We start from the raw sequence: 23,474 nt of genomic DNA on the forward strand, positions 1-23,474 counted from the left end.
TTAATAACTTTTAAAATAAACTTTTATTTTAGGATAGACTGACATTTACAGAAATACAGAGTTCCCATATACCCCACACCAAGTTTCTTTTATTATTAGCATCTTTTATTCATATGGTACATTTCTCACAATTTAAGAAGCAATGTTGGTTTATTACTATTGACTAAAGTCCATATGTTTTTCAGATTTTCTTAGTTTTTACCTAATGTTCTTTTGTGGTTCCAGGATTCCATCAAGAACACTATATTGCATTTAGTCATCCTGTCTCCTCAGGCTCCTCTTGGTTGTGACAGTTTTCCAGACTTTCCTTATTTTTGATGACCTGGGCAGTTTGGGGGAGTACTGGCCTGGTTGTTTCTAGAATGTCCCTCAGCTGGGATTCATCTACTGCTGTTCACATGATTGGATTGGAGTTATGGGTTTTTGAGAGGAAGACCACAGAGGTAAAATGCTGGTCTCATCACATCATATCAAGGGTACATAGCATCAACATGCCTTCCTGCTTCTGCTGTTCACCTTGATTACCTGGCTGAGGTAGTGTTTGTCACATTTCTCCACTGTAAACTTACTCTTTTCCCCCTCCTTTCCCTTTTGTATTCTTTGGAAGGAAGTTACTATGTGCAGTCCACGGTTTAGGAGAGAGTTCTAGTCCATTTCATGGAGGGCACAGTATCTACATAAATTATTTAGAATTGTTCCCAATGTATTTAGTTAATCCAATTGACTTACTTTTAAAAATACTATATTATATATTACTTAATCCCACTTATTTGCTTAATCATTTATTTTCATCACTATGGACTCATGGATACTTTATTTTATACTTTTAGTTATAATCACATTCTGCTTTATTTTCTTGCTCAAATCGTTTCAGCTTTGGCCACTGGGAGCGCTTTCAATTAGCTCCTGTGTCCCTTTGAGGTACCCCCACTACTGCTGATGTTGATTAAAACTTTTTATTTTCATGGGTGGAGCAAATTCCTTACCTTTTGGCACAAGGTGCTCCAGGCACACCTTGAATATTTCCTGTTCCAGTCCTAGAATCAGCCATTTCCTCAAGGAGCTCTGGTTCCTTTTATTGGAGAATGGTATTAGAAGCAAGATCAGAGCGCTAGGTGTATTTGTTGCTACAGTGTTGTGTCTAGGCCCACTCAGCTGACAAAGCAAGGAGATACAAGTATGTGTACTACCCTGTATCTACAAATCTCTGTACAGACCCATTATATATACATGAATACATAATATAGATATAGACCCCAAACATGAGTCCATACCTATGTCTCCAACTCTAATTCTGTACCACAAGGATCACACTAGCCTCTTCCTGGCTGTAACCTCCCACTCCAACGGTGAAGAGTTGATGGCCACCATCCACCATTTACATTTGTCTATTTCCAGTATACTCGTGTGGTGGTTTCACCACCCAGTTGCTTTTCATATCTCTTGCTTCCGTCTGTTTCCCCCGGCACTGGATCCTTTCACTCTCCTTGTAGCCAGGGCATAGGCGTTTTGAACTAGAATATTCGTCCAGCGCTGATTTGACACGGATCTTCTGCAAAGGAACATTTTTTTTGGCCTCCCCAGACCTCGTCATCTTCCCCATTCATTCTGACGGAGTAAGGACTGAGGAGCCGTGAACCCGAGGTTCACCAGCCTAAAGTCCCCTGGGAGATGGGGATACACCGAGAGGAATCCCATCTTACAGTAGAGCTGTGTACCCGTAGGAGTATCGTGGACTCCAGGACTGGAATAGATAACCTGTTTTCAGGCCCTCTCTGTTCACTCAACAACTATTAAGAAGCCCCCTCCCCGAGCCAGGGCCGGCGCTGCGTCCACGAGGGAGGCACCCGCCCCGGCCCGCGTCACCCCGCCCTGCGGGCTAGACGACGAAACGCCTCGGCGCTCAGGGGACAGCGCTCCGGTGCAGGAGCCAGGGCCCCAGTGGGGGGCGCAATGCCGGGCCTGGGAAGGTCCGCTCGGGCTCGTCAGAGCTTTCCTGCTCCTTTCAAGGCTTGCAGCTGCCTGGGTGAGGGAGACCGAACCAAACCCAACGTTCCCGCAGCCCTCCTGCCGGGCCTGCAGGCTCCCGGCAGCCCGACACGGCACCGCCCCTCCCGCCCCTCCCCCAGGCTCCGCCCACCGCCGAGCCCACGCTCGGCCCCTGACGAGGTTCGCCGGAAATTCCCGAAGCCCCTCTTTTTTTTTCCTTCCTCTCCGTTCCCCTGCTCTCCCTTTTCCTTTCACCCGGGTTCCCTGGGCCGTGATTTCCCCCTCCCCCTCCTTCCTTCCCCATTGAAATCAAGATGGAGGCTCGCGGCAGTCGCCGGCGCCCGTGATCCCGGAGCTTTCGCCGGCCACGGGCCCCCGCCCTCGCGACTGCGCGTCCGGGCGGCGCGCACTGCTGCCAGCGCTCGGGCCGGCGCCCCGGAGGCCGTGGCTCCGCGCCCCCGCCCCTCGGCCAGCTCTCGGCTCCCGGGCGGAGTCCTCGTCTATGTGGGCGCGCTCCTTGGGCCGAGCCGCTGCCGCCGCCCCCCGCCGCCCCGGGGCTCTGCGTCCGCGCGCCGGGCGCGGGCAGCTGGGTGCTCGGCGCCGCCAGGCCCGGCGCAGAGCGGGCGGCACGCGGCGCTAGGGGCGCGGGGCCCGAGGCGGGCGCGGCCGCGGGCGCCGCCGCAGCCATGAGCGGCAGCAGCGGCGGCGCCGCCGCCCCCGCCGCGTCCTCCGGTCCCGCCGCGGCGGCCAGCGCGGCTGGCTCGGGCTGCGGGGGCGGTGCCGGCGAGGGGGCCGAGGAGGCGGCCAAGGACCTGGCCGACATCGCGGCCTTCTTCCGATCCGGTGAGTGCAACAGCGGCGGGCCAGCCAAGGGGCTCTGCCCCAAGCGTTCGGCCGACCCGCCGCGGAGCTGCAGAGCTCCGGCCACCACGCGCCGGTGCCCACCCGTCCGTCGGGGCCCGCACGCTCTCGCCTGGGGCCACTGCTTCCACGCGCCGGGACTGTCCGCCCCACATCCGCGTGTCCCGCTGCCCGCGCAGCCCGGCGCGCGACAGCTTGGCCCGAACGCCACCACTTCGCCTTCCCTGCACCCGCCCCTCGTTCTAGGGCAGAATCCCCCGGTCTCCCGCTCCCGGCAGCCGCGGCTTCGCGGGCTGGGGCGCCGGCTCTTTGTCTCTTTCGCTGGAGGACCGAGGAGGCGGCGGCGGAGATGGCGTGGGCGGAGGCTCTTACCCCGGAGACCGAGCGGACTGAGCCGGGGCCGGTCCAGGACGGGAAATTGGTCTCTGATCTGTGCCTGTTTGTGCCTGATTTGTACCTGGACCCTCCTCGATCCCTTTAGCAGCCGGGTTTCTTTGCTTGGCCCGCTAGCCTGTCATCTCCCCAGCCTCGGTCTACACTTCTGTGAAACGGGGCAGTCACGGCATTCACTGCCCAGGGAATGGGGACGGTGGCCGAGCTGAAGCCGGGAGGCGCGGTGAGCCATTGTCTCCGGGGACGACCCGGGAGGGTCAGCTGGGAACGTGGCCCCGGGGGGGGCGGTGCGGGACTGGGGCTCGCGGGGCACTGCGTGGGTGGCGTGGAGGTGGAGGCGTGCCAGGTGGCCCCGAGTCCACCCCGGCGTGGAGGAGGTGGCCTCGGGAGAGGCGCGGTGGCGACCGGTCCGTGGGAGGGGCGCCGGGTTTGCTGCGCAGGGGGCGTGACAGGGCGTCCCCGGTACCCCAGCGGCGGCGCCTCCTCCCGCCCCGGCCCAGATCCCGCGCGAGCCGGGCCCGCGTCCCCGTGTCCCGCGTCCCCGCGCCCAGTCCCGTCTGCTCGCGCGTCGGCTGAGCAGCAGCAGCGGGAGGCGGCGGCGGCGGCGGCGGCGGCGGCCGCCGCCTCGGAGCCCGCAGCCCAGAGCGCTATCCTTAGCGGGCCGGGTGCGGGGCAGGGAGGATGCAGACTCTGCGTTGGAGAGCGGAGGAGGGCGGGCCAGGTCGGGGCCTGGAGAGGCGGGCGGGGGTGCTGGTGGCGGCCCCGGGGAGGACGGCAGGGCTGGGGACACCGACGGGCCGGGGGAGCGGCCCTGCACTGGGGGACGCGCGGGAGGTCGGCGGCTCACGCTTTTCCGTGGCCTCTTTGAAAATCACCTCCCTAGATTCGGTGAGATCAGTTCCACAATCGGGGTCACAAGGAGCAATTGCAGCGGGAGGGCGATGGTGAGAGTGAGAAGTTAGCAGTGCTGATAGATACCTGGTTTAGTACTGTTTTCCCTTGGTTGTCTTGATCTTTGCTAGGCGGGGTTATTTTTGATTCATTTTAGAAGATTGGTTGTGGCTAGGAGTGACACAGCCGACTGTCCAGTGTTAGCTTGGGGTTAATCTACTCCCAGTGCTCACTCTCCTTGTGAGGTCCCTGCAGAAAGCAAAGGTTAGGAAAACATGAGCTCCTTCTAAAGAAAGCCACCCTCCCCCCCCCCACCTTTTTTTTGTTTTTTTTGGTGCGACTGGCCAGGTAGAGCAGCCCCGTCTTACCTTTTAATAGCAGAACTGGGACGTATTCCATTCATGCCCTGAAGCTAAAGTCTAGCCTGTCTTCTTTTTCTCTCTACCACCTGTCACAGAATAATAGATTCTGTGCAGAATTCAGCTCCTCTACAGCTGTTAGAAAGGCTCTTCTGCGTTGGAGATGGATTTTTTGGTGCTTGTGAGACCAGGCTTTTTTACATCTCTATTATGCATAGTAGAAAAATCACTTCTGCTGCTGCTAAGAGCCCTCCCTAAAAGACACGGAAGATTTGCTGCCTGTCGGCGTGGCTCTCTCCAGGAGTTGTCGTCTGCTCTTGGCTTTGCTTAGGCCTGTGCTGACCCCGCCGCTGGGGCTCGTGTTCATGTTCCGTTTGGGTCAGAACCAGGTAATGTTGCTCACTGGCTTGTTCCTTTCTTCCGCCCTCCGAAATGACAAACTTAACTTTTAGTTGTTTCACTTAGAACCAGGAGCCAGGGCAGAACTTAAGTAGGTATCATCAGATGCAGCGTCCCATTCCGGGGATAGCCTGGAACGTCGTTTTAAAGGTGAAATCTCCTTTGGGCAGCTCTGAGTCCCTGACCTAGATCTTGGCTCTAGCATCTAGGCCAACGATGTCTAGCAGGGGTCAGAGAGGGGCCATTCTGTTGGATGAGTGGGTGTGGGAGTGGGGTTTGAACGGTCAGAGCTGACCAGGCAAGGAAGCTGAGGAGAATGCAGTCAAATCCATCAGAAATCTGGGTTTCTTTTCTAAGACGCAGAAATATGGGAAAATAGGTTCTCATTGACTGGGGAGGACAGATCAGGGTGTGTTTTTGAGCCTGGTACTGAAAGTGCCAACCTGACTTAGACAAAGGCTTTCCATTGGTTGCCTTTCCTTTCTCAGCCCTGAAACTGTTTGCGTGGCTGCCTGATTTTCTTTCTTTTTTTAAATTCCTTCTTGTTGCCCGCATTCGACTTTGTCTTTGTAGCCACAGATTGAAAACTAATACCAGTGGTTGGATGAAGAAAGAGAAGACTTTAATAGAACTTTTAAACAATTAAGGGAAGTTCAGAAATAGAGTGAATAGTCCTGTGATTTCTCTATTACTGCAAATGCTCACATAGAGGTGCTGTCACCTGGCAGGGTTTGGAGCTGGGCTCAGGGAACAGGACTGCTGCCCTGGAGAGGGGTCCAGGAGATGACCTTGAGGCTGTTCCCCTTTGCCTGTGGACTCTGGCTTTCTCTGAGTCCTCAGTGCCTAATCCTTGTTCTCTGCTTTTCTTTGGGTAGTTCAGGGCTCCAGAGCCCTGGTGCCCTTCTCCTCTGCTGAGCATCCACCCAGGGTCACCTCACCCAAGGTCTCATTTCTTATGCTGTCATTCTGTTCTCTGCTCAGGACCTTGGCACTCCCTATTCGTTTTGACCATCCTGATCACCTATTTATAGACCTGGCATGAAGCAGGCAGGCCAATTAGTGTTCAAGTGGATTGAGTTGTAATAATGTGAGTCAGGTCCTGGTGCTTATGTGTTAAAGAGCAGTAAGAGATTTTCTGCAGGTGTTAGTGAATTTTGAACTTCTCTTTTCTCCTTTGCACAGAGCTCAGCACAGTAAAACCAATTTCAATGCAAAAGCAAAAAAAAAAAAAAAAAAAAAAAAAAGAACACCACAAAAATGAGCTAGTCTTGTTTTAATTTTATTTTTACAGATGAGGACTCAGCCTTAGGGAGGTTTCATGACTTGCCCCCCAGACTGGAACTTGGGTAGAGACAGAGGCAGGGCCCTGGTCCCTGGTGCTGTTTCCTGGTCGCCTCTCGTAGCCAGGACGTTGCTTACATTAGTTCTCAACCCCACTGGGACCAATCATTTTTATTGCCAATCTATTTTGGGGCTCTGTTCTCGTGGCAATAAATCATTCTTTCAGAGCTCCCTATTTAACCTTGCGAGAGAGAGTGTGTGTGTGGTGGGGGTGCTTACATAAATGCATTATTTTTAACCTGCCTGGCACTCTTTAGGTTGGCGTTAAATGAATATCTGGAGAATAAAGGTTTGTGGTTATTCTGAAGCATCACGTCCTGTTGTGCTTGGTTTCTTTCATTATTAAACCTTGTTCTGGACTCCTGCAGCCCCGCCCCGCTCCTTCCAGGGAACATGTGAAGAAAATCAAGTCTGTTAGTGAGGGAGAAGCACACATGCCTGTGTATGTTTTGATATGGTTTCCTCAAGGAGTATGGAGGGAAGCTTTTCTTTACATTTATGCCTTTAACACCGCTGAGGTGGTTGGCCCGGGGCGGGCTGTGCTACTTCTGTTGGTATTCAGAAGCCTGGCAGCTTTGGTGGTTGTGAGCACCGATAATGATTGTATTACAAAGTGGGTCCTTGTTACCCTCAATATTTTGAAAACGGAAACTGAAGGAAATGTAATTTGATAGTGAATGTTAGTTTCTCCTTTTTGGGTGGCACAGTCAGTTTTAGAGGAAAGCAAGGAGATTTCTAAAATTCCTATAAGTGACTTTCGAGAAATCAAAGAAGTGCAGTAAAGTCATTATTGAAAGAAGTTTTCATTGAGACTTTGTAAACGGACGTATTGATGTGGGGTATTGTATTTTTTCCCTTCGCAATTTAACTAAGATTCAAATGAAAATTTAAAGAAGCCATTTCCACCATTTAAATGATTAACCAAGATTTAAATGAAGTCGGTGGTGGTGTTCAAAACGCAGCATGTGGTTTAAATATGTTTCCTAAATGTATGCTGAAAATAGGTAATTTCAGTGGTCTTTTTTGACCTTTTAAATGTTATGATAAATTCGAGATTCTTTCTGAACTGTGAGTGAAAGATGTGTTTGAAGCTGTCATAATCTAAGTCAGCTGTATTCAATATTTACTTTAAGTTTATTTACTTGACTATCGAGAAAATAAAATTGTATCTCATATCCTTGGCAGAATTTCAGAGAAAAGTCTAATTCTTAATCAATAGCCACACTTTACTGCCTGGTAAACTCACTGATGTTGATAGGGGTGAGCTGTGTTTTACTACAAAAAGCAGTGATAACACCCCACCCCCCATTCCTCCTAAATTCTATAATGAATTGGCTTTTATTTCCTTAAGTGCATTGTTTTGACAAAATTTTAAAAAACTGACAGGAAATAGTATCAACTCCCTGGATAGTGAAGACTTGGATTTGTGGGAGAATCCCAGTGTATTCTGGTGGAAAGTGGGTGCTCTGACCTCGTCCTCCCATTTCTTCTAAGTACTCAGCTGAGTCGACTTGGTCAAACTGACAAGGGTGATGGTGTGGTTGGCCTGGTGGATGGAGATGCTGTGTTTTGAATCTTCTCAGCCTCATTTTAATTGATGGGCTGCAGGGACCAGGCTGGGTCTTCAGCTGGAGCAAGGGGTAAGCGGGTTAGATGTGCAGCCACAGGGTTCTCTTCATCCTTTTCTAGTTCAGCTTACGTGCTGTTCAGTGGGCCACTGGGAGAGGGAATGAACAGGGAGACTTCCCAGTGACCCTTGCACTTAGGAATTCTGGCTGCTGTTACTCAGCGGGAGCTGTTCTGGGAATTCCTATTGCTGTGCCTCTGAACTGAGGGGAAGGGAGCACAGAGGAGTGGGCAGAGGCCTGCGGGGCCCTGCGTGTGCTGCTGGCTTCCTGCTGGACCCCTGGTCTCCTCCCCCTGTGCCCACAGAACAGGACTTTGCTCTCACTGCCAAGGTGCCCAGCTCCCTGCCAGTTTGTAAATCTCAAAGGGAGATACCTGGCTAGACTCTACAGTGGGGACTCCCAGCTTTTTGATGTTACTGAGCCTTTTGTGCAGACAGTCTTGCTTATGGGGAATCTTGCTCTCACGTTTAATGGTTAACAAGTGCATAAACACTCATTTTCACTTCTCATTCATTCATGGAAACACTTAATTTGCTTACTGAATAGTTGTGTTGTTACCTTAATTTCCTCTTTTCTGTCCCCTCTCCACATAAGGAAGCCCCTTGAAACCCAAATTACTAACCACCTGCCCCCTGGGAAAGGTTGTATGTGGGGAGAGAGAGCAAGCCAGAGTGAGGCTACGAGCCGGGGGGCGGAGGGCATTGACCTCTGAGATTTCTCCCTGTGCCATTTGATGGCAGAGGGGCTGTGGACATGTAAAACCTCATTTTGGTGATGAACATACTTGAGTTTTAGATTACTGACTCTTTAATTAGCCACATGTCTACTCTTGTCTGGTGGAGGAGGATTGCAAAGTAGTCTAGAGCTGGTGTTTTGGAGGCATCTTCCTATTTGGGCTTTGTCATAAATGAATGCATTTTAGCAGTTACACTGACAGAGAAAGCTTTCATGAAAACTTAGTGAACCCAAAGACTGGATTCCAGGTCTAGGGTACTTTGGCTTTGCAGCGTCCACGTGAGTTGATCAGGCTTGTTTTCTTACAGTCTGTAGCCCTGCTATGGACAGGGATGGATTGCAGGAGGTTTCTCTTGGGGAGGGGTTTCAGTGAGCGGCAGCATATTTGTCCTTGCCACTCTGTGGGCCCCCTTTCCTGAAAGGAGGGAGAGTTAGTGCTGCTCTATTACTGCCTCGCTGCGGGGAACGCCAAGGGTCCCATTGCTGTCTGTCTGTTGTTGTTAGCATTGAAACTGTGTAGGTGTGGATAGATCAGAAACTATAGTACAGCCATTCCATTAATGTTGAGTGAAAGAAGACAGTCTTAAAATGCTGCATGCTGTATGAGTTTGTTTATATGACATTGGCAAGAAGATAGAACCGTAGTAACAGAAGCAGATGGTCATTGATTGCCAGGAGTTGGGGGGGTGGAGGAGTATGGCTACAAGGAGGCAGGAGGCAGGTGAAGGATGGGGAACTGATTTGTATTCTGGTTGTGGCGGCTGCATATGTTAAAATTCACAGACCTTTACATACGCGCACACACACACACACACACACACACACAGTTTAACTGCGTGTTATTTTAAAATGTGACATTAAAAAAAGACTAATAATAAACTGAGAGAAAATCTATTAAATCAAAGGATTATGTATATGTAGTTAATAAAGGGCTCCCTCAAATCAAGTAAGACAAGACAATCTAGAAAGAAAATAGGCAAACAATTCAAAGAAGTATGAATGGCCAAAAAATACATATTCAGCCTCACTCGTATTCGAGGAAATGCAGATAGAACCAGTGATACCAACAAAAGCCAAAGCTCATATAAGTAATTATTCTCTAAGTAAACTTGAACAAAATTGAGTTAACTTGGAAAGATTTTATATTGATTTGAAAGATAGTAATACTTGCTTTCATACTTTGCTATGTAGGACCTAGCTTCTTATAATTGCCGGGGTAGTCTAGGGTAACGTTAAAAATAGGGGGAAATAAAGATTCGTTCCTGGGATTCTGTAATACGTGTTAACTTGGAAATCCATCTGGTGTATACGTCAGATTTGCTGACTTAAAAGACAATAATCTTTAGCTATGGACAGTTACCATTTTTGCTACTTCAAAATTTCCCACTCCTGTGATTTGTGCTGCTGTCCAGATAGAAGATGACAAGTGGCCCATGCAGGATGATCTTCAGCACCTCACAGTTCCTGGTGCGAAAGAAGATGCTTCATCTGGAGGGCTTCATTCCTACATGAGTATCTATAGGAGCTCATTTGCCCTTTGTTCTTAGGCATTCTTGTATGTAATTGACAGCTACCTATTTCACAGTATTGACAATTAATAAATGAATTTGTGAAGTGTTAGCCCCACCTACTTTTAAGACTCATAACCATAAAATAAAGCTATGCGTGAACTTGAGAAAAACACAATTCAAATTTAAACGTGTAATCCTAAAATGTTTTTAGGTAGGGTTTGTTGGTGTCTGGTTTTTCATACTGTGTGTGTGTGTGTGTGTGTGTATGTATGTATGTATGTATGTATATCTCTTGGAAAGTCATAAAATGCCCCACTTTGGAATTCTGTGGAATAGGTGATTTCAGTGCAAGAATGAATGAATATATTGGAGACTAATACTTGAAATCTGTTTTCAAAGAACTCATGTTTCCTAGTATATGTGAAAGGACATGTATAAATGACATGAATGCTCAGGCAAAATGTTTAGATTGTAATTTGAAAATGATGCATATGAGAAGTCATTAAGATGTTGGTCAAAACAGTGTGTGTATAAATTGATCCCCATTGTTTATTCATTTTGCTCTACTTCCTCTTACATTGACCCATCCACTTTTTCAAGTTCACAATGATTCTTTATTGCTGCTGCCATTGAAGGACGCCACTGATACCTGTGAGAGGGCACTCTTTGGCATTTGCATTCTGGAAGTTTTGCATTTTCTTATTTGTGTTTACTTTTTTTTTTTTTTTGAGACGGAGTCTCGCTCTGTTGCCCAGGATGGAGTGCAGTGGCACGATCTCGGCTCACTGCAAGCTCCACCTCCCGGGTTCACGCCATTCTCCTGCCTCAGCCTCCCAAGTAGCTGTGACTACAGGCGCCTACCACCACGTCCGGCTGATTTTTTGTATTTTTAGTAGAGATGGGGTTTCACCATGTTAGCCAAGATGGTCTACATCACCTGACCTTGTGATCCGCCCACCTCGGCCTCCCAAAGTGCAGGGATTACAGGCTTGAGCCACCGCTCGCCCGGCCATTGTGTTTACTTTTTTAGTTCATCCTTGTTCCGCATGACAGATACGCCAGGGCCTGCAGGAATAGCCTAAAACATTCTGTTGTTTTTTGGATAACTGTATTAGTTTAAATTTTAAGTGATAATGACCGAAAACTACAATTTCTCTATTTTTTATCCTGAAGCTACCACACAGATATTGAAAAACAATGCTTTGACTGGAGTGTTACAAATATTTCCACCTAACTAGCTTTACACAATAAAATCTCTAAAGTGTAAATTGCCCAATATTTTGACATCTAAATAACTGGAAAAAATCCCTCATTAGTCTAATAGTAAACAAATAGATTTCTCATTTGTAGGTAGCTTTTTAAAAAATTTAAATTCATGATTATGAGAAATTCTTCCCAGCATTCACTGCCCTTTTCAGTACCAGAGTGATGAAAGCTGGCATGCAAAGGAGCATTCCTAGCTCAGAAAAACAAAAACAAAACACACAAGAGAAAACAAACCCAGATTGCACAGGGGCAGGATGTATTTCACAGTTTTTTTTGGTGTGTTTTTTTTGAGATGGAGTCTCCCTCTGTCGCCCAGGCTGGAGTGCAGTGGTGCAGTCTTGGCTCACTGCAACCTCTACCTCCTGGGTTCAGGCAGTTCTCTGCCTCAGCCTCCCGAGTAGCTGGGATTGCAGGCGCCCGCCACCATGCCCAGCTAATTTTTTTTGTATTTTTAGTAGAGATGGGATTTCACCATCTTGGCCAGGCTAGTCTTGAATTCCTGACCTTGTGATCCACCTGTCTCCAGGTTCCCAAAGTGCTGGAATTACAGGAGTGAGCCACTGCGCCCGGCTGTATTTCACGCTTTTTAAGAGTCACTTCACCTCCATTTACATTTTGTTGCACTTATCCTAATATGCCTTGGGTCCAGGAACCCGGAGAACGGGCACTAATTTGTTGGTTTCAGGCTGTACCTTTTACTCACGTGCCAATCAGCGCATCCTGATGGGTTGCCCATAGGAGAGCCGCTCTTCATGGCAGGGGCTTCACTGTAGAGTCATTTAGTGCCAGAATTTTGTTAGTTGGTCGGTATACATACTACTTTTCCAATATTTAATTGCAGAATTTGCAGGATTCATTGTTAGGCCTTTCTCTCATACCTCATGGCATTGTTTATTAGGTCCAGCTTCAGCTCTGCTGGAGGCTGAATTCTCATAAGGTTCAGCCTGTTTGTGAGATGGAACTGTCCACTGAACCAAAGAGCTGGAAACCTTTGAACGCCTTGCAAGGTTGAGGTGAAATCACATAGATTTTTGGTGATAACCTGCACAGTGGACATGGAGCCTTTGGAAAGTAGGATGGCAGCCTCACAACAGCCTGCCACTGGCCATGCTTGCCACACTCTTGCTATCCTCTAAATCTTTAACAGCAGCTGCCAGGGAGCAGCATGAGAGGCCAGGACCCCTGTCACCGGGGATGAGATAGCACCTTTGGAATTGTGTTCCATAGGAAAGTAAAATAAGCGCATCTGCAAAGTAGTAACCTGCTTGCGATATCATAGGATGAGATTTAAGATACTGTGTTTATTTCCTTTTCTCCCAAAGCTGTAAGTGCCATCCTGTCCTCTAAGAAACCCTGGTAAAATCTTCCTCTTCACTGTTATCTCTGTACTGCCACCACTGGGTTTACCACCTGAGGGCCTGTACTTTGCCAGGCACTGTGCAGAGTGTTTTATGTACTTTTCCTTGTATAGATGCAGCTCCCCCTCCTTCAGCAGGTGAATGCCGTTCCTGGGTTGTGGATGAGGATGTCTGCTTCTGGTAGGGCAAGTGACCTGCCTGCCCCATTTGACTCTGTTTGTGAGGGCTTGAGTTGGAATTTAAGCCCAGGGCTGGCAGATTACAAAGCCCCCTCCATGCCCCTTCCCTCTCTAATGGAGGGAGAGAGTAGATGTGACCCCTACTCTATACAGCATCCCACAGCCTCCTGGATTTTCATTTTAAAATCCTGAAAGTTGAATTTGTGTATACTCGTGTGTTGAGGATCAAAGCTATAATTTACAAGTCTCACACCAAATAAAAGTTGAGTGAAAGATTCCAGGCTATAGCAAGTATTTTTCTCATGTTGGTTTGGGCCCTGTAATTTAGTTTCTGTGCCTTTCCTCTTCTCACCTAATTAAAACCCATGTTACCTTTTACATAAATAACCCTAGCAGTCCCAGCTTTCCAATGCAGGCATGTTGGCTCTGTTGAGTTTTACAGGCTCCCCCTGCTCACGGTCTGGGGAGAAATCCTGATTGAAATCTTGGCCCTCTGTTTTCTTGGCTGTCTGGACTTGGACTCAAGCGCTGGATAGGAAATCTCCGTGGCCATTAACTTGGGGGTGGGGAGTACGGGAAGGGCGGGGAGAGGCTGGCCGGGGAGAGAGGTTTCTCAGCCCTTGCTGTGTGTGACACCTTAGAACACTACTAGGGCTTCCTTTCTAACTTAGGAAAGGAACGGGGCCAGGGAGTGAGAGGGGCAGGAGGGCGCCACTGAGCTGCTTTTTTGGGGTCGGTTTTATACAGTGGGTGTGGTCACTCCTGGTTTTACTATATATAGCTGTTTCGTTGCAGCCACTCATTTTTTTGCTGTTATTCATCAAAATGTGCATGTAGATGATATTTAGTCAGGGGAAGCAGGGTCATTTCCTTCCCACTGCCTTAGGCACGTGTCCTAGGCCGTTCTGTGTGTGGGTTGCGTTCTCATTAGCCATACCTCATGTGGTCCCCTCACAGTCAATGGCATGATTTTATGGGATGCCCGCTCAGGTTTATGCCTACATAAAATTTCGGAGCTGTTGTTTTCCAGCATCATTTCCACACTGGGAATATGCTCTGTTTTTCTGTGTGACTCCACGTTTACTGTGGGGTTTTAATATTTCAGTCAGGATGATTGAAATGCTGGTCTCTTGAAGGTAGACATTGTATAATCAGAAGGTAGATTGCACTCTAAACATTTACAAGTCACTTCCTCCTAGTTTGCCCTACGAGTTTCTCAAACTTTCAAGCTTTTACATTTTTATGTAATTCTTACCTTTAGAAGATTTCTAGAATTAAAAGGATTGGCCTTTAAGACCCTGGATTGCTTTTGACCTGCTGTTGTAGTATATCTTTTATTTTAAACTAGTAAAGGTGATACAAAGCTTAGGTCCGAATTAACTTAGTTGAATTGTGATTTTGCTGTTTATTTTTATTTTTATTTTTAGTTTTTTGAGACAAGAGTCTCCCTCTGTCGCCCAGGCTGGAGTGCAGTGGCGCAGTCTTGGCTCACTGCAAGCTCCGCCTCCCGGGTTCACACCATTCTCCTGCCTCAGCCTCCCGAGTAGCTGGGACTACAGGCGCCCGCCACCATGCCTGGCTTATTTTTTTGTAGTTTTTGTAGAGATGGGATTTCACCGTATTAGCCAGGTTGGTCTTGATCTCCTGACCTTGTGATCCGCCTGCCTCGGCCTCCCAAAGTGCTGGGATTACAGGCGTGAGCCACCGCGCCTGGCCTTTGCTGTGTAGTTTTTGGTCATTTAGTTGGTCCATGTATTAATTGTGGATTGCATCCAAAGTTATTTCGGAGGGGGTAAACTTTACTTTGAGAAACCAGAGCTCGTCATGCTCAAAGAAGCAAGAACAGTCTCAGATCGCACTTGTAAGTATTTCACCACTTCTGCTTTGTCTTCCTCTGTCTCTCTTTCTGCATATAGATAATTTACATATTACCTTGTTTCTGAACCATTTGAGAGTAGGTTACAAATACGATGATGTCCCTTACCTCTAAATGGTTCAGTATGTATTTTCTAAGAGTGAGAACATGCTCTTACATAGTGATCATAATCAGGAAATTAGTTTTGATACAATATCATGATCTAAATCACTAACACCTTTTTACCAATTGTCTTTACCAATTGTCCTTTTTGGCAGTTAAAAAAAATTATGGTCTAGGACCTCATTCAGGACCATGTTACGTTTAGTTTGTTGTGTCTCTTCCGTTTCCTTGAATTCGGAGCATCTCCTCAGCCTGTCTGTCTTGTTACCCTGATAGTTTTGACAATTACAGGGTGGTTATTTTAAAGACTGCCCCCCAGTTTGGGTTGCCTGATTCTCATGAGTAGATTCAGGCCGTGCATTTTTGGCAGAAAGGCTGCATCCTTTTTGGAGCATCGTGTCTGGGAACATGGGATACCCACTGTCCCACTGTGCTGATGTGCACGTTGATCACTTGGTTCAGGTGATGACTAGCAGGTCTCTCCACCTTATTTGTCCCTTTGTCATTGGTTAGCATTTTGTGGGGAGTTAAGTTAAGGCTGTTCCTCTCCTTCCTTTCATTTGCTAGTTGTAGCATCCATTGATGATCTTCGCCTGAATCAGTTGTTAATATGATGGTTGCGAAATGTTGACTTTTTTTTCTAACTTTGTAATCCTTTTTGTATTTAGTTGACTTTGTACTGCAAGGAAGAGCTTTTCTTCTCTTCCACTTATTTATTTATATAAGTATGGCCTCAGGAATTCCTGTTTTATGCGATGAGCTATAATCCTTTACTGTCATTTAGTTGGATGCTCTAATTACCTAAGATTTGGCTAATGGGAGCCCCTTCATCCTGGCTCTTTTACCTTTTGTGACCTGTCTCCATCATTTTTTGGAGCAGTTTCTTACTTTCTGGCACAATAAACTGTTCCAGGTGCACCTTGCACTTTCCTTGCCCCAGTGCTGGGATCAGCCATTTCTCCAAGGAGCTCTTGGAGAAATGGTTCATTTTAGTAGAGAATGGTATTTAGAAACACGATCTAGGCACTAAGCGTGTTCATTGCTGCAGAGTTGTCATGCTTTTAGGGCCTCTCAGTAGACAGAGCTAAGAAGTGTATGCGCGTTTGTGTGTGTATGTACACATACACATAGACGTTAATTACACGTGCACACGTCCTCTCGGTAATAAAAACCATGTGTTTATACTCAGTGTCTCCAATTCCAGTACAGTACCGCAGAGTGCATTTTAGTGTTTCCTCTTCCATATTTGTAATTCCCTTCTCTGACAGTGAAAATCCTGGCTCCTGTTATCCTCTGTACCTTTACTTACTCACTCAATCCTCAATATGCAGAACCTAATTTCAGAATGCTAACCCATACCACGGTGATAAATGAACCTCCACCCCCAAGTTTAAACTGTTCAAATCAGCAGTTAGTGGTCAGCTTCTGTTCAGCTCAGTGCCTTGTCAGTTAGTCATCCAAACAAAACAGATGAAGTAATGCTCTGCAGTTCCCCAGGGGCATGTTTAAGAAAAGAGCTGCCAGACTCCATCAACAGCTTACTTTCTGGTGATGTCGAAGCAGAAAATTGAAAAATCAGGAGTCGCCAGAAAAGAAGGGGAGATGAATTTTGTACAGTTTATACAAAGGACACCTGTTGTGGGAAAAACAGTTGGTCATCTTCATCTCAGCGTACAAACTGCCAAAGAGAAGAAATAAAAGGGAAAGCGGTGAGCCAGTGAGAATGGCTGTGTAGAGGAGGTGGGCCAGGCGGGCCTTTCTCAGGGATCCACTGCATTCTACAAGTAGGAGAAGAAGCTGAGTTCATGTGTTGGAGTAAGCTGTGAGTCATGACTTGAAAGACTGTTGCTTACTGCCCTTCATTGACTAAATATTTCTTCCCAGAAACCACCTGCAGTGAATTCAAGGCCGCTATGTTTCAGCCTCAGTGCGGGATTTCTGGGAACTGAGTTTATGTGCACTCAGTCCCAGAAATCATGGAATGGTGGGTGAGATCTTATGATTTCATTTGCTGTTCTATGTTTTTCTTCTCTCTCTCTCTCTCTCTCTCTCTCTCTGTCTCGCCCGCTCCCCCGCCCCGTCTTGCTCTCTCTCCCTGTCTCCCTCTCTCTCCCTGTCTCCCTCTCTCTCTCTGTCTCTCCCTGTCTCTCTCTCCCCCCGTCTCTCCCTTTCTCTCTTTCCTTTGAGACAGGGTCTTGTTCTTGCCCAGGCTGGAGTGCAGTGGTATGGTCTCGGCTCACTGCGGTCTCCACCTTCTGGGCTCAAGTTCCTGTCTCAGCCTCCTAAGTAGCTGGGACTTGGAGCATGTGCCACCACACCCAGCTAATTTTTGTATCTTTTTTTGTACAGATGGGGTTCTGCCGTGTTGCTTAGGCTGGTCTTGAACTCCTGGACTCAAGCAATCCACCTACCTCAGTCTCTCAAAGGGCTGAGATTATACACCTGAGCCACTGCACCCTGCCTGTTCTTTGTTTTTCTACATTAAATGATGACATGGATATTAGGTCCCTGACTTGGGGAGACAGTCTCAGTTTCATATATTAAGTTCTGTACTGCCCATAAACATCCTCCTGCTTGTTAGATTGTGTTCTGGAAAATTTGGCCTCTGTATTTCTAGCAACACTTCCTATGATTACACATTTTAGCAAGAAAAAAATCATAATTTGCTTATTAATATTTTAATGGAGAAAGGCTTTTGATATTAGAAAATCTGGGAGTAGGCCAGGCGCTATGGCTCACACCTGTAATCCCAGCACTTTAGGAGCCCAAGGCAGGCAGATCACGAGGTCAAGAGATCGAGACCATCCTGGCCAACATGGTGAAACCTGTCTCTACTAAAAATACAAAAATTAGCTGGGCGTGGTGGTGTGCGCCTGCAGTCCCAGCTACTCGGGAGGCTGAGGCAGAAGAATCGCTTGTACCCGGGAGGTGGAGGGTGCAGTGAGCTGAGATCACACCACTGCACTACAGCCTGGCGACAGCGAGATTCAGTCTCAAAAAAAAAAAAAAAAATCTGGGAGTAAAAAGTCATGACTAGGGGTAGTGAGAATGACTGCTAATAGGTCAGACATTCTGGGGAAAGTTTTTGAGCCAATGGAGATGTTTTGGAATTAGATAGCGATGAGGCTGGAAACGGTGATTTCTTCCTGTAATCCCAGCACTTTGGGAAGCCAAGGTGGGAGGATTTCTTGAGCCCAGCGGTTTGAGAACAGTCTGGGCAACATAGTGAGATTCAGTATCTACCAAAAATTTAAAAATTCGCTGGGCTTGGTGGCGTGCGCCTGTAGTCTCAGCTGTTCAAGAGGCTGAGGTGGGAGGATTGCTTGAGCCCAGGTGTTTGAGGCTGTAGTGAGCCATGATTGTGCTACTGCACTCTAGCCTGGGCAGCAGAATGATGACACCTGTTTCTTAAATAAATAAATAAATAAAAATAAAGAACAAAAAGCCACTTAATTTTCTTACCCCTTACAAAGTAGGCAGTGATAACATTATACCTCAGGAAATGGAACTTAGAGAGGTTTTTTAACTTGCCCCAGATCAGGTGGCTATAGGGACAAGGTTACTATGTGCACAGTGGGTTCTGCCGGAGGCGGAATCCACCTGTGCTGGGTCTCCTACTCTGATGTGCATCTCACATGGAGGAATTTGACTCAATTTTTTTCTACTCCCATTCCCCCTTCTTTTGGTGTTAGAAAAAATGAAATCACCCCTATTTGAAGGAGGGGATTGTGGATAAGATTTGACCAGGTTTCAGTTGTGATTTGATGGCATATTTGGAAATTTTGTGGAAAACCCTAGGTTAACTTTTCAGGAAGTTGCAGTCAAAAAAAAAAAAAAAAAAAAAGAGAGAGAGAGACTTTGTTTCCCTATAGATTGTTTCAGTCCTGGTGGTGTCTTTTGAGATAGTAAAGAGCATAACTGAAAAAGTGGAAACTGATAATACTTTAGTTTTTATTGTTTTTTAAACATTCTGGGAAAGTCGAAGGGAGAGGCAACTTTTCTGCTATGCTTCTGCTGAAAATGATATTAACATTAAAAGTCAGTGTCAATGTTTTTCTGCTAGTGTGAGCTTTATGTTCTTTTTTTTTTCTTTTTTTTGAGATGGAGTATTGCTCTGTCGCCAGGCTGGAGTGCAGTGGCATGATCTTGGCTCACTGCAATCTCTGCCTCCTGGATTCAAGCGATACTCCTGCCTCAGGGTCCCAAGTAGCTGGGATCACAGGCATGCGCCACCACGCCCAGCTCATTTATTTTTGTATTTTTAGTAGAGACAGGGTTTTACCACGTTGTCCATGATGGTCTCGATCTCTTGACCTCGTGATCTGCCCGCCTCGGCCTCCTAAAGTGCTGGGATTACAGGCATGAGCCACCGCGTCTGGCCAAGCTTTATATCCTTGAATTTTGGAGTCACCTCTGCTCACCAGCATACAGACCGAGACATAGAGTATGTTGTTAGACTTTAAAACAGAAACGGCATTAATTTGCATAAAATCGCATATGCTCTGTTGCAATAATTTTCATTGTGCCTGTTTTAGAATTGAGTTGACACTTCATACAGAGTATTCCAGCTCAATTAAAAAAGAGACATCGCAGAAAGAAGAATTTGTGTGGCTTTGAAATTTATTTTGGGCACAGTCCCTGAAAGAAATGAGCTTCTAAGGACTTTTGTTCTTTGTAGTGTTTTGAAACCCTCTCCCCATTATATACATTAAGAACGCATGGAGCAGGTTGGGGTTGGTCTGCTGTGTAGAATGCCTGCAAAGGGACCAGAAGTCTGTCGGAACAAGAGTCTCTTAGTGCAATGCCTCCCGCCGGGTGGTGACCTTTTCATGATGTTTGGACTGCCATCTTTGTTTCCCAGTTTCAAATGCCTAGCTCAGAATTACTTAGTGCTTGAAGTAGTTTTCATCTTCAAAGGACTTTATGGACATTATTTAATATACATGACACTGTGTAATGAATGAGCTGTTTATCCCTTGAGTAATGTCAACATGCCAGGTGCCATACATCTGGAGAAGACAAAAATAATACTCTGTCCAGTGGGAGTTTATAGTCTAAAGAGGTGAGATGATTAGGCAGATTCTCTCTTTTGGCCTCTTTTAAAAATGTGCTGGGGAATAATATAGAAATTAAAATTATAAAAGATGATCAACTAGCTCAAGTCTACCTAATTGAAATTGCCCTCAAGGTGAAAATGAAATTTGAGATGCTCTTAAAAAGACATCATGTATTAGCTCCCATTTATCACACATTTACTGGTACACAGCCTATTTTACTTGTGTTACAGGTGAGGAATTTAGTGAAGACTAGTGCAGAATTCTCAGATCTCCTTCCCTGCTTGTCCCTTTCTCCCACTGAAGCTCCTCTTTTTGTTTGCATGGTCTAGAATGGCACTTTGTAACCAAGGCCACATGTGAGGCCCAAACACACATTGATTATTTTTGTTGAGATGGAGTCTCACTCTGTTGCCCAGGCTGGAGTGCAGTGGTGTAATCTTGGCTCACTGTACCTTCTGCCTCCTGGGTTCAAGTGATTCTCCTGCCTTAGTCTCCTTGCAACTGGGATTACAGGCATGTGCCACTACACCCGGCTAATTTTTGTAGAGATGGGGTTTCACCATGTTGGCCGGGCTGGTCTTGAACTCCTGACCTCCAGTGATCTGCCTGCCTTGGCCTCCCAAAGTGCTGGGATTACAGGTATGAGCCACCGCGCCTGGCTCAAACACACGTTTCTTAGTTGTAGATCAGCCTGTCCTTTGTAGCTGCGCAGACCTCCTGGGAAACTTGGACTTCTTGCCCCTGTTGGCCTGTTCAGCCCCCATCGCACACCCAGCTCTGTGTTCTATGCTCTATGTACCTGTACCTCTTTGTCTTTGCTGTTCCTTCCTCTTTCTGGCTTCCTTTCCTAACTTAGCTCAAGCATCCTTTCCTTTGGAAAATTGCACTTGACCATCCTGTCCTAGCCTCTTGAGGCCCGTTGGTGTTGGCATGGCACCTTGTGAGAACTGGATTCTGGACTGGTTCCTTTGGGTTGTAATTGTTCCTTCGCTTGTGAGTTTGAGTTGCTGGGACCTCTGACCCCAGCGCCAGCCCAGAGCAGGCCCCAGGTAGAAGTGCAGTAGATGCTTGTTGTGATTTATGCCTGTGGTTCCTTAACTCAGATTGTATCAGAATTTCCTGGAAAGTTTTCTTTAAAAATATAGAATCCCTAGAGATTCTGATTTAGTGGTTCTAGATTAAGCTCCTAGAATATGTATTTTGAAAAAACTCTACTTGTGATTTGTTTTGAGACGGTCTCTCACTCTGTCACCCAGGCTGGAGTTCAGTGGCATGATCATGGCTCACTGCAGCCTTCACCTTCTGGGCTCAGGTGATCCACCCACCTCAGCCTCCTGAGTAGCTGGGACCGCAGGTGCATACCACTATGCCTGGCTGGTTTTTTGTAGAGATGGGGTCTTGCCATGTAGGCCAGACAGGTCTCAAACTCCTGGACTGAAGCCATCTGCCTGTCTTGGCCTCCTGAAGTGCTGGGATTACAGGTGTGTGCCACCATGCCTGGTCTCTACTGGTAATTTAGATGCAGAGCTAGGTTTAGGAACCATTGAGTTATGCCAAGGCACAGTATTAGTTGTGGGTTATGGAATCATGGCCAATTTGGAGTAAGGTGTAAGTGCCATTTGCAGAATCATTCCATTCACGTTTCTGGAGAGAGTGGAGAAAATGAATGCAGTCCCTTTACGATGAGGATGTGCTCCGTGAAGGAGAAGATCCTGGCTCGTGGAGGAGCTTCCTGCTCTGTGAACATACTGAAGGCACAACTGGCCCTTCAAACTCCCATTTGAAGTCACTGTGTTGCCATAGAGATATTGTGTAGTGTTGAAGGAGATTAGATTTCCATGTCGTAAATTATCAGAACAGATGGCTTGTAATTTAACACTCTCCTAGCCCATATTCTTTGTACTGACACTTGAGAACATTGAAGATATCAGTTTTTACTTTGTTCTTTTACCTATAAAAATGGCAGAGTTCATATTGAGTAAGATCTACAGTGGGTATTGTATATGCCACATACACAGTGTGATATGTGAAAGCATTTTAGGAGTGGCTTCCTTAACTTTGCTAGTATAATTTGTTACTTTTTCCCCTTAGTTCCCTGGATAGATAGAATAAAAAGCCTGTCTTATTATTTTGATAGCACTGGTCAGGGATAATTTTTATCTCCTGGCTTGATAATAATCATATAATATTCCTTTGCAAGTGCAGTTCTGCTTGCACATATTATATGATCATGTAGATTTAGGCAGCATAGTCACTTCCAAGGTGTTTTTATATGTCATCAACCACTAAAGGGTATTTTTTTTTTTTTTTCTTTTCTTTTGAGATGGTGTCTCTCTCTGTTGCCCATGCTGGAATGCAGTGGCATGAGTCAATGCTAGAAAATTTTTTATAAAAGTGCTAGGTAATTATATCAGAAAGGATCTGAAAAACAGTCTTATCAGAAGGGCTTAGAGCCATTACAGGAGTGAGGGACATAGTGTGGAAATAAGCTATAATTTCCTTGATGAGCATGTTGATACTACAAGACAAGGTTGGCTCAACCTCCTGGTAAGTGTCCTGCAGCAGAATGGGCTAGCTCCAGTTTCAATACATTGGAATCAGATTGCTTGGGTATTGAGTTGCATGGCTTCAGGAGAGGCTGTTTGGTTCTGGGAAGCCACATGTCATGGTAGTGAGGTGAGACTGATGGTAGTAATTGTTCAGGAATCCGATTTTCCTTGAGGGCAGAAAGGCTCTGTTGTACCAAGCTCAGGATCGTGTTTTCCTGAGATTGCTTCAGGCAGATTTAAACAATGGCCTCTTAACCTACTGGATTTAAAGAGTAAGTAGTTTTCCATGATCTTATTTCTCATTAGTAGGGAAATGTAAACTTTTACCTTTGGTCAAAATTTTGTTCCTGTCAGCTGACCCACTGGTGTCATTATGATTGTTTTTTTCCTTGTAGTGTTGCCTTGTCAGTTACTCTTGCCAGACGAATTTTATCGTTGGAGTATCTGCATGTCTAAGTCCAATTCAGCTCTTTACATAGAGGCCCCATGCCCTGAAGTGTTGCTGTCATTTTGCCTGTTTAGTTACTTTACAAACACTAATGGTATGTAAGGCCCCTGAGAACCCTGGGTCTGGAACAGGCACAGGCCACAGAACAGATGGCCCTTGCCAGGTGGTCCTTGGGTGCACAGTGGCTGTGGAGCTGCTGTCTCTCAACAAAGGAAGGAAGGGCACTCTCAGGGAAATCAAATGGATCAAAGCTGTTCCTCTACACGTGTTACCCCTTTAAGCTTCCCAGTAGCTCTACTTTTATTTTTATTTTATTTCAACTTTTAGTTTAGATACAGGGGATATACGAGCAGATTTGTTATGTGAGAATATTGCTTGATGCTAAGGTTTGGAATATGCATCCTGTCACCCAGGTAGTGAGCATAGTACCTGATGTGTAGTTTTTAAACCCACGCCCGTACCCTCTGGTAGTCCACAGTGTCTAGTGTTCCCATATTTATGTCCTTACTGTTATCTCCCACTTATAAGTGGG

The 23,474-nt window shown here is 46.6% G+C and overlaps 1 protein-coding gene across 5 annotated transcripts in view; it reads left to right on the top strand.

The window, feature by feature from the left end:
* Window positions 1-2,291: 2,291 nt before the first annotated feature.
* Window positions 2,292-23,474, top strand: part of TRIO (trio Rho guanine nucleotide exchange factor) — a 367,782-nt gene continuing 346,599 nt past the window's right edge. For 3 of the 5 annotated variants that reach the window (XR_004056304.1, XM_030926984.1, XM_030926986.1), the window contains exon 1: window positions 2,676-2,832. Coding sequence is in view for 3 of the 5 variants with exons in the window: in XM_030926984.1 (XP_030782844.1) it covers window positions 2,676-2,832 (157 nt within the window). In the remaining 2 variants the exon portion in view is untranslated. Of the gene's footprint in view, window positions 2,833-3,386; window positions 3,467-23,474 lie in introns of those variants that run through there. The other 2 variants (XM_030926983.1, XM_030926985.1) reach the window with 2 other exon arrangements.

This window comes from Rhinopithecus roxellana, chromosome 3 (genome assembly GCF_007565055.1).
Source record: "Rhinopithecus roxellana isolate Shanxi Qingling chromosome 3, ASM756505v1, whole genome shotgun sequence".
Classification (NCBI taxonomy): Eukaryota; Metazoa; Chordata; class Mammalia; order Primates; family Cercopithecidae; genus Rhinopithecus; species Rhinopithecus roxellana.